This window comes from Zea mays, chromosome 3 (genome assembly GCF_902167145.1).
Source record: "Zea mays cultivar B73 chromosome 3, Zm-B73-REFERENCE-NAM-5.0, whole genome shotgun sequence".
Lineage (NCBI taxonomy): Eukaryota > Viridiplantae > Streptophyta > Magnoliopsida > Poales > Poaceae > Zea > Zea mays.
In genome coordinates, this window is record NC_050098.1 from 125,610,643 (window position 1) to 125,626,847 (window position 16,205).

A 16,205-nucleotide genomic window follows, 5' to 3' on the forward strand; every position below is an offset into this window, starting at 1 on the left:
AAGTAAAACCGCCACCAAAATCTGGCAGCTCTAACTAGTTGTATCTCTACTACTCTATATGTTACCAACGTAGGCGTGCACACTGCCGCGCGTTCTGCCACCCGCGTGGCAACCCGCAGCCCGCAACGCCCGCAAATCCTTCCATCCATGGCGCCGTTACTGCAATTCCCCCCCGCGATCCACGCTCCCTCCATTACCCACGCGATCCGCGCTCCCTCCATTGCCACCGCGATGCCGCCTTCCCAGGAACCCTTCCATCCATGGCGTCGTTGCTGTAAGTGCCCCCATACCGCCATTCCTACCGCCCACGCCTTCAATGGAAGTCCGCGACCCCCAGAGACGCCGACCCTGCCCCCGTCCAGCCTGCGCCTCTGCCATCCTCGCGCACAGGGCGAGGGAGTGCCCCCGTCCCAGTCCTGCTCGCGATCCTCGCCTCCCCTTTCTATTTCCCTAGCCGCGCAGGAGCTGGGAGCCCCGATCCCCGCCTCCAACATCGCTCCCCCATTCCCCATCACCCACCGGTCGCTACACGCCTCGCGCCTCGCCACGAAGTCGTTCTCCCTCGCGCCTGTGTCGAGCCGAACCACCCGTCAAAGAACAAGGCGCAGCGGAATGCCAACGACGAGAGAGCGGAAGGACGCCCCCACAGCGGGGGTGGGGGTCGACGAGGTGGCTGACGGGACCGTCGAGCATGTAGGGATCTCCACACGCAGGGGAGTGGCGAGGCCGCCGCAGCGAGGGTGGGGGCTGAGGCGACGTTTTACGGGCCTAGCGAGCAGGCGGGGATCTCTGTCGTCATCCCGGGATGCTTCTCCGAGAAGCGGCCTGGTGCGCGTGCGTCCCGCTCCTCTTCCTTCCTATTCACTTTTTTACTGTGCATCAAATGCTCTACTGTTGTGTTGGCATCTGCTGCGATCGCCTTGAATTCGCTCATGCTGCAAGAGTCAGCAGCTGCGGTGGAGCTGCCCTTGCTGCTGACTTGAGTTTTGAGAGATGTGACATCAGGTGCCTTCGTGGTTCCTTGTTCGCTGGTTACAGCTATACTTTATCAAGTCTGCTAGCAGCGACCGATGCCTCCTTCACGTTGGCTTGTTTGGGATGGTTTAGCAGCATTTACACTGCCTTGACCACCGCCAGCAGTCATCTCCTATCTTTCCTTAGATGATCCATCCTCCCCGTCGTCACTGTCTGAGAATACTTCATCTTTATCATTGCTTCCAGTCCCCTTGTTGGATTCTGCAGGCGCAATACTATTTTCTTTCACAGCCGTGCTAGCCGAGGAATCAGCATCAGATTTATTATCAACTGCTCCAGGGGCTGTTTTTTTTTGTTTTGGACAGGACTGCAATTCATTGGTAGGAATTTCTCTGTTGCAGTGTACGAACAAGTCAATTCTCCTATAGGTTTCAACATCACCTTTACTGGTTTGCTTAGCCTCACCACCGATATAGGTTTAGAATTTCCTATAATACAAACTAATTTCTGTGGGATTCTTCACGGCTATTCCATTATTCAGTTAGTAAGTAATATACAATTAGTTTGTCAGTTTGGTGGCTTTAATTTGCATATTCTTCTACCATGTTTTGGGAATATTACTAATCTATATTAACTCTTTGAAGCTTGTTGTAACAGAAAATATTCCACTAAAATTATCTTGGTCTTTTTTGTAAACAATTAATTTCTAAATTGTCACACAGTTTTGCATGGTACATACTTTCCTGGCACAGAGTTTCTTCATGTCATGAACTTATCTTTTTATATTAATTTTAGAAATATACCACCTGCCTGTAACCCTCGGGTCAGTCCGTCCGCAGTAAGAGAATTGTATAAAAGGTCTATTTAGGTGACCCATGATATAATTTCTCAGATGAGTTTTTCTACTACAATAGTTTTATTGCCTAGGTGCAGCAATAATCAGTATTAAGCAATACATGATCAAGTTCAGTATTGCTACAATTAACTCTTAAATGTAGTTTTGTTTTACATATTATATCTCAAGTTAATTATCCTATCCATGTTGTCTTGTATTTTTGCGTTGAAGAGATGGAATGTTGGCAGAGAGAACATGCAGAGAGGTACAAATTGAGGTTCATCGAGATAGATTTGAAGGCTTTTTATTTCAGTGAAAATTGATGCTGACCAGTCACTTTTTTGTTTTGGACAGGACTGCAATTCATTGGTAGGAATTTCTCTGTTGATGTGTACGAACAAGTCAATTCTCCTATAGGTTTCAACATCACCTTTACTGGTTTGCTTAGCCTCGCCACCGATATATGTTTAGAATTTCATATAATACAAACTAATTTCTGTGGGATTCTTCACGGCTATTCCATTATTCAGTTAGTAAGTAATATACAATTAGTTTGTCAGTTTGGTGGCTTTAATTTGCATATTCTTCTACCATGTTTTGGGAATATTACTAATCTATATTAACTCTTTGAAGCTTGTTGTAACAGAAAATATTCCACTAAAATTATCTTGGTCTTTTTTGTAAACAATTAATTTCTAAATTGTCACACAGTTTTGCATGGTACATACTTTCCTGGCACAAAGTTTCTTCCTGTCATGAACTTATCTTTTTATATTAATTTTAGAAATATACCACCTGCCTGTAACCCTCGGGTCAGTCCGTCCGCAGTAAGAGAATTGTATAAAAGGTCTATTTAGGTGACCCATGATATAATTTCTCAGATGAGTTTTTCTACTACAATAGTTTTATTGCCTAGGTGCAACAATAATCAGTATTAAGCAATACATGATCAAGTTCAGTATTGCTACAATTAACTCTTAAATGTAGTTTTATTTTACATATTATATCTCAAGTTGATGATACAATATGTGGCTCCCAACAGTATGCTTAGTTTTGCATGTCTTGTGCCTGCTATTTTCTACCAACCATTTAAGTGTGTTTGTGATGAATAATTTTTAAGGCATCCTTACAGAATTCTGTTATTTGAAATTGCTACAACTCATAATGCTATGCAAACTAGCAGAATGCAGTGGTTAATTTTGTATAGAAATGAGCAACCTATGTTACATCAATTATTGTGTGTCAGTTCTAAATTTCACATTCCACTAATATGCATCGTCTTCTTTTAATTTTGGTGTTCCATAAGCAACCTATTTTGTTGTTATTTACTAAATATGAGCATATCTTTTGATTCTTATTAATCATGATTTGACACCTGTGTATTATAGGAAAAACTGTTGGGAGTTTGGAAGACATGATTATTTCTATGGTGTTTGCATTTTTAGATTAGTGAAATTTATAGAAACGTTGAAGTGTCAAGTTATTTCTGTGTGTGCTTTCTCGTCCTTTGGCGGTAGAGTATAGTGCTTGCTTATTTGGTGCAAACGCCATGAAGTCCCTATTGAGAAGGTATGCAATTTCTGGTTCTGACAATATTTGTTTTTCTCCAAATTTCCCTGTTGCAAATGCCTGCAGTTATTGAACATGCTGTTCTGCTAACAGATTTTCAATAAATCTCTTCTTAGGAAATTTGTATGGGCAATGGACATTGACTCGGAATTCAGATTCTAGGAGAGCATTGGCACGTTATTTGCCTCTGTTAATTTCAAGAAAAACATGACAGGTTAATTTCAACAATGCACGTTATTCACCAAACCGCACCTTATCCAGGGAACAATGGAGTTATTGATGGCCATAGCTTGGTATGGTGGCATTGGTTGCGCTCCTATGAGCTGAACCATAGCCGACCCAACCTTCTGGAGTTCTTGTATTCTGAAGATATTGTGATCTCAAACTTGACGTTCTTAAATCCACCAGCCTAGAGCATACATCTGGTGTACTGCAGGTGCAACGCAATTAACTTAGCTCTGTGCATAAGGTGTGGTTTGGTGAATATTAGCTACATATGTACTAAAGCATAGTGTCTTTGTATTCTCCAGTAATGTAAAGGTCCACAATGTGACGATTGAGACCTCGCTGGACGCTCCACTCACTGATGGCATAGTTCCAGGTATGATTTTTTTTCTAGGCTGAATGGACCTTTTTATGATTTATTTTCTTACAGCATAGATATTTGAATTCATTCTTGATGGTAGGCTGGTATTATTTAGTGATTTAGTTCTGAATGCAGCAAAAAACATCTTGATCTCTGAAGAAAACTTATTCTCCTTTTCCATTTCTTGTTGTACTTGGTAGCATAAAAACCTGAATAATATGCCCTAACTGTTGCCCCATATGCTTAACAAATAATCTGAACCACTCTTACTTTGTAACTCTTAAAATGCACTAGACAGCGATGTCGAGAAGTTTTTAATCATCCCACTAATTATCTGTTCTTGCTCCATATTCATATTCAAACTTATGTATCAAGGACAACACCAGAATTGTCAGCCATGAAGTTATCTCGCTGAAAAACAGATGGGACAGGTATAGCATTGCCTTTGGGAGGCTTACCACTTCTATCATCTTTCAGAGCCGCTCTTGCATTTGGGAGTGAGATGTCTGGCGGAATCTTAGACATCCATGTTGACCACCTCTGGATCCATGACTCCTCCAAGGGTATTTCTTTCAGACCTCACCGACCGTGGGGGTTACATAGAAGACGTGGTATCAACAGATGCTTGGAAAGTTTTCTGTCACCAAATGGGAAACAAGATATTGTAGGCCTGGAGCCGTGAAACAACGACACCGCAAGACTGTACAACAGCTTCAGGTGAGCAGCCATCTATGAGCAGCCCTCCTGCCATTGAGGCCTGTGCTGGCAACGACGGAAGCCATTTGGTGGGATCTCAGCCAGATGCTACGCCATATGCTTCTACCAGCACAACGCAGAGGATGAGTTCCGAAGCATTAGCAAGCCAGCAATGTGGATCACTACCACAAATTTCGATAAACCGAGCTGAACGTACCCTTGAGATGAAGGGCAGCCCCAATAATCTTCACTGACACCCAGGCATGCAGCAAACTACGAATGGTTTCAATGATGTTCCAGGTGCCAAACCAGACTCTTAACTACACTTGTACGGTTAATGTTCCATTTCTCATGACCATTTTAGTTCAAAGTTCATGACCTTTGTGTGTCTGTCTTTTTTCAGGACCAATGATGTTCCCACATGTGGCTCAACTGGTGGTGAATCAGATGCAGACACATACGGCTGATTGATAATGTTGTGTGTGTGTGCCGGGGGGGGGGGGGTCGGGTCGCCTTTGATCCGTCGCGCCTCAACCTGGGGCTGCAACTGTGAGCCTGTTGTGTAATTGCTTAAGTAGTTATTAGGATGATAGCGTGCATAGATGTGTTGGGTGGATGCTGTAACAGCGGTGACCGGTGAGTTGCGATTCTGAATGTGTAGCAGAAAAACCACAACCGAAATGAAACATCTGTATAGATTATCGAGGATTTTTTTAGCATGAAATCGTGCGAATCAGTTTGTCTATTGTCTGTATGGTTTATATATAGACATCAAACTGACGGTGTTCCCGGACTGCTTAATCTCTGCTGCCAGTAACATGATTAGGAGTGACAAGAGAGGCCATGCTTGTTTAGAGCAAAATCAGCCATGCACCAAATAACAAGTGAGGTTGGTGCTTTCTATCTCAACTATGATGGTTTAATCGCTGGATCTTATCTTCATTACTACATAGTTAGATCCTTTAATATTTGGTGCATGGCTGATTTTTGTCACTCATTACCTAGATCAACTCACTTGTTATGATTGTTGAGTTGTTTTTTGATAGCATCACTAAACAATGTCATATCCGTGTATAAGTGTCCCCGTTGCAACGCACGGGCATATGCCCTTCACCCAATCACTTGCAGCTTAAAGGGCATCTGAATTAGTGGTTTTAAGGTATTAACATTACAATTTTTGGTACATCTCAATATTGTCTCATGTGCATTGGGTGAAGGATTTTATCGTATTGATTCCGTAGCAACGCACGGGCATATACCTAGTATGTATTTATGGACAACAAGGGCTCATATAACTTTTATGGTCCCTGTAAAATATGTATGCTAAAATAATTTTTAGGCATTTTGCATTATTAATTCTAATAGTAAAGCACCATGTAAATACCAACTTGAATATTCCATGCCTATCTAGGAGATAACTCAAAAGATGAAGTAAAAAGCCAGTGCAGGTTTCTTGCGTTTTGATAATTCGGTGCTAATCTAAATGAGCAAATATGTGTTTGATGTGAGATACATTGCTGAATAGTCTCTGAGTATGGTTATAAATTTAGGCAATTTCAGCAACAATTTAATCAAAAAAGGTAATCACCAGATTTGCAACCACACGTGATTGAAGCGTGATGAGCATATCGAAAATACTAGATAACATAAATTTGATCGAAAATCTTATTAGGTAGTGAGCAAGAGAAACATACATAGTGGCAGAGTCGTATGTGCTAGCGATATAGTGCTTATTGATGTAGTCATCCCACTTAATGCAGTGCATAGAGGTAGCCGCGTCGATCACCATCGATTCGTTGAGAAGGAGAGGACTAAGCATTGATCACCATATAGGAAGAGATGATGAAGCAAGCAATCGTGCAGTTTGCGGATACTCACCAAAAATATGATTGACGATATTCGCCAAAGCAAATGAACTTTTAAACGACATGTGTTTCAAAGGCATACTCTCTCGAGACTCGTGCGCGCGAGGACTAAAACATGGGGAACTTGATCAACGACAGATAGGGGAAACATAAAATTGGAAGCGAACTGAAGACGAATGATGACAAAACGAAGCTTTTATCTCGAAGTTAGGAGAACCGAGCTAGAGAACCAAGTGGGCACAAGAGATCAAGAGATGAAAAATTAGTTCTGTCATTATGTGCAAAACTCGTGTAATTTTAGAAATTACGAACCGGAACTTTTGATAACTCTCCTTATGTAATAACTCACATAACACTATTCTTGGATTACATACATTATCTGATCCGCTAGTCGAGACGTTCTTAGGGTGATAGGTCCAGACTAGATTTTGTTACCAATCATTATCTTAACATTAGGTATAACTACTACTATGTATTTAAGCAAGTATTAGAGCATCTCCAAGCGACTCTTTATTTTTAACTTTCTATTTGTCACTCCGTAAATATTAAACTCTATATATAATATCTCATTCCAACAGACTCTTCAACATGCAAGTTAGTTTGGCTAGTGAAAGTTACTAGCCAAATTTGGCTAGTGAGAGAATTAATTTATAGAGCCTGATAATTTAGCAAGTTAAATAGCTAGTCAGTTGAAGACCTATTATACTATTAAGTAGCTAAAATTTAGCTTGACAAACTTTTTAACTAGTCTTTTGTAGATGTTCTTACATTACATACTAACTTCATCATTATTCCATCGCAATTATAAAACCCAATTTAATAACTCAGAAAACACTTCATCTAAACGCAAGGGTAACGGTAAACCCACCTGCGAGGCCGCGACTGTGACACACGGCGTTAAGTAACCGCCACGTCAGCAGCAACGCACTGGCAAAGTGGCAATGGTTATTGCTAACCATCAACCCAACCCGTCACTTTCCCTTCTGTCTGGCTCCGCATCCCAGTCCCAGACCCGGCAAGCGCCGGCCATCGCCATTTCGGATCCGGGCCCGCTCAGCGCGCGGGTTCCCGAACCCGGCCGGCCGGCCGCGCTCCTCGCCACCGCCGCCGCCGGCCATGAAGCGCGCGCGCAGCTCCGAGGTATTCATCGGCGTAGGCCGGCTGCGCGCACGCAGGGGCCTGGCGCCGCTTCTCGCAGCGGCGGCTTTCGCCTACCTACTGTTCGTGTCCGTCAAGCTCACTTACCTCGGCAGCGCTGGGCCCGCGCCTGCCGTCGGCCGCCTGGCCACCACCGGCGCGGGCGAGCCAGCTGCGCGCGCGCGCTCGAGCGGCGGCGGGGCCGTGTCCGGGTACGGCCGCATCACCGGCGAGATCCTCCGGCGGCACGAAGCCTTCGAGGAGCGGCGGAAGCGGTGGGGGCAGCTGGGGAACTTCACGGAGCTCGAGCGCGTGGCGGCCGAAGCGTGGGCGCTCGGGGCCGCCGCGTGGGAGGAGGCCTCTGCGTTCGACGGCGACGTCGACTACATCGCCTCCCGCGACGTCGCCGGGGAGGGCACGGCCAAGTGCCCAGGCTCGCTCGCGCTCGGCGCCGGGGAGACCACGGCGTTCCTGCCGTGCGGGCTGGCCGCCGGGTCGGCAGTTACCGTGGTTGGGACAGCGCGGACGGCGCGGCCGGAGTACGTCGAGGCGCTGGAGCGGAGCGGCACGGGCAACGGGACGGTGCTGGTGGCGCAGTTCGCGGTGGAGCTGCGCGGCCTGCGCGCTACCGACGGCGAGGAGCCGCCTAGGATACTGCACCTCAACCCGCGCCTGCGCGGCGACTGGAGCAGCCGCCCCGTGCTAGAGATGAACACCTGCTTCCGAATGCAGTGGGGCAGGGCACAGCGCTGCGACAGTACCCCTTCCGGAGACGATGACCTGGGTAAGAGGCGCGCTCCAACAATCTTTTGTTTCGAAATTTGAACAAAAATGCATGTAGCAAGCTTATTAATTGGACAATGCAAGCTTCCTTTTCTTGGGAAACGGTAGAAAACACAGTAGTCACTAGTCAGTATGGAGCATTATGCTCTCATGACACATCCCTTGTGCAGAACCTGTTAAATTTTCACCAGTTTAGATATTTGTATTTGTTCTTGTGCATCCAGTATTGTTTGTGGCGGTTGGTTGAAGTATAAGGTATTGGGTGGATGAACACTGAGGCTAAAACAAAATGGATTGCCTACAAAGGTGCTAAATCTATATGCAGAGTGGCCATGCATCCTAATTTGTTCATTTTTATAAGTTGTATTGTAATGTATTGCTTGCATTGCTGCTCATGTCTGTTGCTACAGTTATGATGGCCTCCTTTAGACCTTTGTACTTATTCTTGCAGCTTGTTGACCTTGCAGTCGATGGACTAAGAAAATGTGAGAAATGGGACTGGCAGGACGTAGTTGAATCGAAAGAAACAAAGACAAGCTCATGGTTCAACAGATTCATCGGGCGAGCAAAGAAACCAGAAATGAGATGGCCATTCCCATTTTCAGAGGGGAAGATGTTTGTTCTCACTATCCAAGCTGGAGTCGAAGGATACCATATCAATGTGGGAGGCCGCCACGTTGCCTCATTTCCTCATAGGATGGTAAATTTCAGTTCTATTGCCAAAGAATATATTCCATTGTAGAGATATTTTGAAGCCCTGGCAGAAGAAATCACTGGGCTCTTCTTCTCAATTGCCAATATTTGCAGGGATTCGCCCTCGAAGACGCAACAGGTTTAGCCGTGACAGGGGGCATAGATGTTCACTCTGTGTACGCAACAGCGCTTCCAAAGGCACATCCTAGCTTTTCTCTCCAGCAAGTCTTGGAAATGTCTGAAAGGTGGAAGGCTCGCCCTGTGCCAGAGGAACCAATCCATCTTTTCATCGGCATCCTCTCCGCCACAAACCATTTCGCCGAGCGCATGGCTATTAGGAAAACTTGGATGCAGTTTCCGGCTATCCAATCGGGGAATGCGGTTGCTCGGTTCTTTGTTGCGCTGGTACGTTGAGTTCCCATGATTTCACAATGGTTCGATCCATGACTGTATCGTTACGAGTTTGTGGCGTGCTTCACTCTGTAGAGCCACAGAAAGGAGATAAATGCAGCACTGAAGAAGGAAGCAGAGTATTTTGGAGACATAGTCATTCTGCCGTTCATCGACCGGTATGAGCTAGTGGTTCTGAAAACGGTTGCGATATGTCAATACGGGGTTAGTCATTGCACATTCGCGTTAAATACTTAAATGTCTATTTCCAATGTATTATTGGACAAATGCTGACTGGTGGGAGAGCCATTTGTTTGTGTGTAGGTGCACAATGTCACTGCAGATTACATCATGAAGTGCGACGATGACACCTTTGTGCGGCTGGATATAGTACTGCACCAAATCAGTACCTACAACAAAACCTCACCTCTGTATCTGGGCAACCTGAATCTCTTGCACAGGCCTCTAAGAAGGGGCAAATGGGCCGTCACCTACGAGGTACCTCAGCGCCCCACTGCAACCGCCATAGATTTGCAACTTCAACACTCATATGTGATACGTTTGCTTACCCAAAGCGTGCCTGCAGGAATGGCCAGAAGCGGTGTATCCCCCGTACGCCAATGGACCTGGGTACGTTATCTCGGCCGGCATTGCGAGAGACGTAGCATCCCGGCATACAAACCACTCCCTACGGGTAAGGCTGCTCGCTCTTCTAACCGCGGTGCATGCATCCGTCGTTTACCTTCTGCCCCACCGTCGGCGGAAAGCCAACCCCCCCTCTCCTGATGGCCGCCTCCTGCGCTGCTTGCAGCTGTTCAAGATGGAGGACGTGAGCATGGGCATGTGGGTGGAGGACTACAACGCCAGCGCCCCCGTGCAGTATGTCCACAGCTGGAGGTTCTGCCAGTTCGGCTGCGTGGACAACTACTTCACGGCGCACTACCAGTCCCCCAGGCAGATGCTGTGCCTCTGGGAGAAGCTGTCAGCGGGGAGAGCGCACTGCTGTAACTACAGATAACACGAGGCCCCCAGCCCCCAGGGGGGAAATGGTGACCTAGCCGCCTAGGTGCATCAAGGCTCATGACCTTCGTTCCATTCGCCTGGCTTCGGTGGTTCGGTTCCATACGACCATCTGCTCAGATGACTAATGCCAGAAACCATGATCTCGACACCGCATGTTCTTTGGTTCTTAGATTGAAGGTATACGGGATAAGGGTGTTACCAACTGCTGCTTCATCTTCAATTCTTCACTGAGGTGAATGCTGGCATGAGGATAGAAGGGGAGGGGGCGTGAATTCACATTGGCTGTTTGTACAGGCCGCCGGCCTATTTGTAGAACTGCAAATCCGTACCCACTGGAACGGGAAATTGTCTCCCCTGTGTGGCTGTGTATGCAGATCTGTGTGTACTATTCGTGCGAATCGGTGGTGTATGTGTATTTGACATCCAACAAAGTTAACTTAGACGGCACGGATTCCTTGTTGGAGTCGGCGCACAGCGCACAGCTGCTGGACCAGTGGACCGGCGGGACAAGGAAACCCGCGCGGTATCCGGTGGTTTTGCCAAGACCCTCCCCCGTTTACAAGCCAGAAGGCAAGCTATAGGCGAAACTTCGGGGGTCGTCGAGGGTTCTCGACCCTCCCTTCCCCTCTCTCGCCCGCTCGCTCCCTCACCGCCGGCGTTCTCGCCGCCAGCTACGGACGGGGCACACTGCGCAGGGTCCCAGCCCCGCCTCTCACCCGAACGTCTTCGCTCCCCTCACCGGGTAGGCGTCGCGCTCTACTGGCACCACCCCGGCCCTCGCGCTCTACTGGCACCGGACCGGCGCGGGGTGGCGCGGAGACCTGTCCCGGCCAGGAGACCGTTCCGTGCTATACCGGTGAGTTCCCCGAGCTTACCCTGGTGTCGGTGCCTCCTCGCTCCAGCGGCAGCGAGGAATTGAATTGAACCCTAATCTTCGCTCACTCAGGCGCTGATCCGCACCTGCTTCGTGGCGCTGCTGCCCGACTAGCGCGCTCCACCTGCGTCTGGTTCGATTATAGTCGTAGTGTCCAGCGCGGACGCTCAATTTAGCTGCCTTCGGTTCATCCTGGCTGGCTGCACGGGTGTAATTATAGAATCAGTGCCCCGTCTCAATCCCCTTGTCCTAACTGCATCCTGGATGGGTGTTTCAGCCTTTCAGGGGGCTGTTTCTGGACTGATTGACTTCATGTGCTGCAACTGAGAGCTTGTTGCAATGCTTCCTGCCTGTCACCATTGGTTACAATGCTAGGTTCTGCTGATAACAGTTACGATTGCTGTGTTTAGAGTGTTGGTATCCTGAATAGGCCGCTTGTTGCTGCCTGACCAGTGCTCTTTATGTACACGCGTTGGCCTGGTATCCTACTTACATATATTGTCAGAAGCATCTTGTATGGAATTAGTGCGGTGGCATGCTGGCCAGATCTCTCTCGTGCTCTGTTTTGTCAGTTCTAGATTTTGTGGTACTCTGGTGGTTTTACGCATGACAATTGGCATGCAATTCCATAGTATTTTTCTGAATAAGAGAGGGAAAACCTGTTCATTATTTCTGATGGTGACACCATATGTGGTTATGCACTGTCTATAGCTGTTTGCATGGTCATGGGATTTAACATGTCTGTGTGGTATGTAGATATGTGGTAGTGTATATCATGTTTGTTCATTGCACAACCAGTTCACTTTACCTTTACAAATTTGTTGTTACATTCTTTCCTAATTGGATTTCAGGTGAAGATGCTCTTTGCATAGCTCAAGCTCCAAACTGATGGATTCTGATGACAAGAAGTTTGGAAATGGTAGGGTTCGGGTTAAGACTCACATAAAAGAATTAAATGCACCACAGGTCCTTAAATTATTTCTCCATTCTCATCTAAGCCCATGAACTCTCAAATTGATCATCTGGATCCTTCAACTTTTCAAGCGGTTCATTGCATGTTCACTCTAGGTCCAATCATGGACTTGAATTTACACTTTGAATGAATCACTTGAAAAATTGAAGGACCTAGATGATTACTTCGAAAGTTCATGGACCCAGATGGGAGCATGGGGAAAGTTTAGGGATCCACAGTTCATTTCACCATAAATATGTTTTGGTGGACGAGCAATTTTGAGAAATGAAAATATTAATATGGATGGTTATCTTCTGTTAGGGTCCTGATTCCCGATTCCAGGTGCATAAATAACAGGATAAATGATAAGTCCTCAGCTAGTATAGGTTGCCTCCAAGTTATCATTACCAGTATTATGCCAACCATGTAGCACTATCTAAAATTTTGATTGTGTGGCTGGTATTATCAACCAGAATGTTTGGTAACGTACTAATGGTTAGTGCTGGAAAGGAACAAAAAATGAATTTGTTTGATGGAAGCATGTAGTTATTATTTGTGATCCCTATGTTCCCCACTTCCCTTATGACACTTGTTCAATATGCAAATCTGAAATGCTAAACCCTAGTCCATGTGGGCACAAATCAACAGACTGGTATTAATATCACAGGTTGCATGATTTTGAGTTATCCTCATTAGCTTGCAAGAAATTAGTAATAATTATATGCATTAGAATTTTAAATAGAAAATTAGAAACTTTTTTGTGCTGGTTCTTTTGCCAGCTTAGGCCAGTATGTCCTGTTTAGCCAGCTGTTTACTGCAGTTCTTATAACAATAGGCAATATTTCACCTGCTTTGACTTGCTCATAGTTCATATTGCGTTAGTTGGACGGTTATTGTTTTGTGACATGCAAAAGGGCCTCTAGCTGAGTTGGTTAGGTGGTCGGAATATCACTTCTCATGTCCTGAGTTCGACCTCCCGTGAGAGCGAATTTTAGGCTATGGTTAAAGAAATCCTCTTGTCTATCCCACGCCAAAACACAGGTCTAAGGCTCGGTCCTGGTTGCGGTCATTTCTCACATGGGCTATGGTGCCGTTGTGTATGGGTGATGCAGGGGTTCGGAGGGTTTTCTCGACCTGCGTGAGAAGCTCTTCTTAATATAATGCACGAGGCTGTCTTACCCCCCGCAGGTCGAGTTTTTTTCGTGACATGGTGCACAAAACTGCTTTATGAGCCACAATACTGCATTTAATGTCTATTGTACGCTAGATTAAATTTTGCTTCACAGTTATATCAGTGCATATTCTACGCAGCCTCTCTGCAAAAAATACAGGGGTAAGGCTTGCCTTGGTTATTCCTTCCTCAGACCCCACTCAATATTGGGTCTGTCCTTTTTTTTTAAATATATTAGTGCATCTATATTTTCAGAAGCCTTATTTGTCGGCTTTGTGGTTGTTTGATAATATGATCTCTATTTCAGGGCCAAGGGAGCTTACTGGTGCTGTTGATTTGATTAACCACTACAAACTGCTGCCACACCATGATTTCTTTTGCAAGAAACCTTTGCCACTGGCAATATCAGATACACATTATCTTCACAATATTGTGGGAGACACTGAAATTCGAAAAGGAGAAGGAATGGAGTTAGATCAACTTGTTCAGAATGCATATATGAGGGATAAACCTGCTTATATTCAGCCCTTCGATATGGAAACACTGGGGCAAGCGTTCCAACTTCGAGAAACAGCTCCTGTGGTTTTGCCCTCTGTAAGATCCTTTCTAGCATCTCACTTCTCTTATGACATCATTAGATTTGCTCATTGTATTGTTTACAACATATACCATACCAACAGACTGAAAAGGGTATACCGACTATTTCGGGTAAACCAAAAAGCGAGTCCAAGGACAAAGAGAAGAAGCATAAAAAGCACAAAGACAGAGAGAGGGACAAAGACAAGGAACATAAGAAGCACAAACATCGGCATAAGGATCGGAGTAAGGACAAAGATAAAGACAAAGACAAGGATAAGAAAAAAGATAAGAGTGGTCATCATGATTCTGATTCAAAGAAACATCATGAAAAGGTTGGTCAGTTTTCTTTATGTTCAAAAACTCTGAATAGCTTCATTCTAAACCATATACCTTTTGATGGGCAATGCTCACCATTTGTATCAGAAGAGGAAGCACGAGGGAACTGAAGATTCAGCAGATGTGCATAAGCACAAGAAGAGTAAGGTAGGACACTGCTGTTATTTTCTTGCTGATACAATAGCTTTCATAGAGAGAATTTGTCCCTTATTTGTTAATGTGGCCGATCAACTTATGGCAGCACAAGAGTTCCAAAACCGATGAGATGGGGAATGGACTTATTAGTTAACACTTCCTAGTTCTAGCTTCAATCCTTGTAATTTGCTGTTAAAAGGAGACTGATGGTCTCTGCCATCAAAACCCTGTGCAGAATAGTGGTACGTGCTTCTTTACTTCCCTATTAAATTCAGTTTATTTTTATGTAATGCTTGTTTTTCATGTAACATCCTTTAGATTTTGTTGTTCAGTGATATCTGTCTCGCATAATTTGTTTTACTTTGGGTGGTTTTTGCCTGTTGATGTAGCTAGAGGTGCATCGTTAACTTGCGTCTTTAAGCCATGGTACCTAACATTAGTCTCATATGTTTTTTAGCTCCGTCTCTACAATATCTGCATATGCAATGGCATTGACAGCTACTCAGATTTTCTGTAGACACTTAATTTAACTGTTCATATATGTATATATTTTACCTTGTACTTGTTCTAAAATGGTAGTTTTATGTTCCTTTGATGTTCGTCAGTTGTGATACAATCTTGATGAACTCATTAGCGCGTGTTATATCATGGTGCGATTTTCTCTAGACCATAACACATAACAACTTATACGAGCGTAATGGTATGTTCCTGAAAATACCTGTGTGCTCTACGCTTGTTTATGTACCAGAGAGATAGAAAAACATGTCAAACTCAAGTCTTAACAATCGGGCACTTTTACAAAATACAGTCAATAAATCCGTGCGTTCAGAAGGATATGCTAATTTTTATATGTTTTGTATGGCGCAGATGACAACATAAGTTGGAGATCTTGATAAGAACGCGATAAAGAAGTATTTTTGCAGAGTCCATTCCGAGGAAAATTAAATTACTTAATACAGGACTAATCCTTCGAACTGTGCAACCTTCTGTTCCTCCCTGACGAATTGGTTGTAGGAGCGGTTGAAAGGATATGCCATGAGATTGTTTCGATTGCAGGGCCAGCGCACTTATTGATACTAGGCTTCTTATTTAACTCCTAATTTCGGATGTAGCGTGCATGAGTATCCTGTTGAGTAGCTGTGGATGGTTTTACAGTTGGTCTAGAGATGTAGTTGAGGGCAGGGAATTGGAAAGAATTTCGTGTTCCCGTCGTACTGACCTTGGTTGATAGAGAGTTTAACCAGTAGCTAAATTAAATGTTGCTAGTCAGTTCCAAGTTTATTCTGCGTGGAATGAATTGGAGTCAAATTAGCACACTGCTTATTTAACCATGATAAAGATCTTGTTATTACAAAGTATAATTATTGGTTCGTGGTCGGACCTTTTGCGTGATTTGTGCCACATGTTTAATCATTTTAGCTGCTTGTTGCTGCTAAGGTCTTGTTTGAATGCACTGAAGCTAATAGTTAGCTGTTTGGAGCTAATAGTTAGCTGCTTGTTGAACACTAAATTTGGCATCCGAACGATCAGACGGCCCTGAACGATTTGCAAGAGTAGCCTAAATGGTCTGCGATTAGATTAATTTAGATTGGAGTCTTATTGTTTG

At 44.9% G+C, this 16,205-nt stretch overlaps 1 protein-coding gene, 1 long non-coding RNA gene and 1 pseudogene across 3 annotated transcripts; all 3 read left to right on the plus strand.

The window, feature by feature from the left end:
• Positions 1 to 200: 200 nt before the first annotated feature.
• Positions 201 to 5,496, plus strand: LOC103650502 (uncharacterized). The gene is made up of 6 exons (XR_002268400.2): positions 201 to 2,075; positions 2,165 to 3,379; positions 3,496 to 3,815; positions 3,910 to 3,980; positions 4,443 to 4,961; positions 5,065 to 5,496. It is a non-coding gene; the product is annotated as an uncharacterized lncRNA (long non-coding RNA).
• A 1,995-nt stretch (positions 5,497 to 7,491) lies between these two features.
• LOC100191478 (Hydroxyproline O-galactosyltransferase GALT2) lies at positions 7,492 to 11,006 on the plus strand. Its single transcript, NM_001136910.3, has 7 exons — positions 7,492 to 8,447; positions 8,914 to 9,146; positions 9,254 to 9,544; positions 9,626 to 9,754; positions 9,854 to 10,027; positions 10,116 to 10,223; positions 10,341 to 11,006. Exons 1-7 carry the CDS (start codon positions 7,643 to 7,645, stop codon positions 10,545 to 10,547), a joined length of 1,947 nt encoding a protein of 648 aa, NP_001130382.1. The 5' UTR covers positions 7,492 to 7,642; the 3' UTR covers positions 10,548 to 11,006.
• Positions 11,007 to 11,132: 126 nt separating this feature from the next.
• On the plus strand, positions 11,133 to 15,986 carry LOC100273335 (LOC100193821-like pseudogene; annotated as a pseudogene). The gene is made up of 7 exons (NR_158595.1): positions 11,133 to 11,408; positions 12,278 to 12,345; positions 13,857 to 14,143; positions 14,230 to 14,460; positions 14,552 to 14,611; positions 14,706 to 14,841; positions 15,467 to 15,986. The product of NR_158595.1 is annotated as a protein-like pseudogene (transcript).
• The last annotated feature ends 219 nt before the right edge of the window (positions 15,987 to 16,205 follow it).

What these genes read in the sequence shown, in the direction of transcription:
- LOC100191478 (NM_001136910.3), top strand. Translation starts at nt 7,643, where the DNA reads ATGAAGCGCGCGCGCAGCTCCGAGGTATTCATCGGCGTAGGCCGGCTG. An exon ending in TTGCGATATGTCAATACGGG is followed by an intron (nt 9,755 to 9,853) that starts GTTAGTCATTGC and finishes GTTTGTGTGTAG; the next exon opens with GTGCACAATGTCACTGCAGA. An exon ending in AATGGGCCGTCACCTACGAG is followed by an intron (nt 10,028 to 10,115) that starts GTACCTCAGCGC and finishes GCGTGCCTGCAG; the next exon opens with GAATGGCCAGAAGCGGTGTA.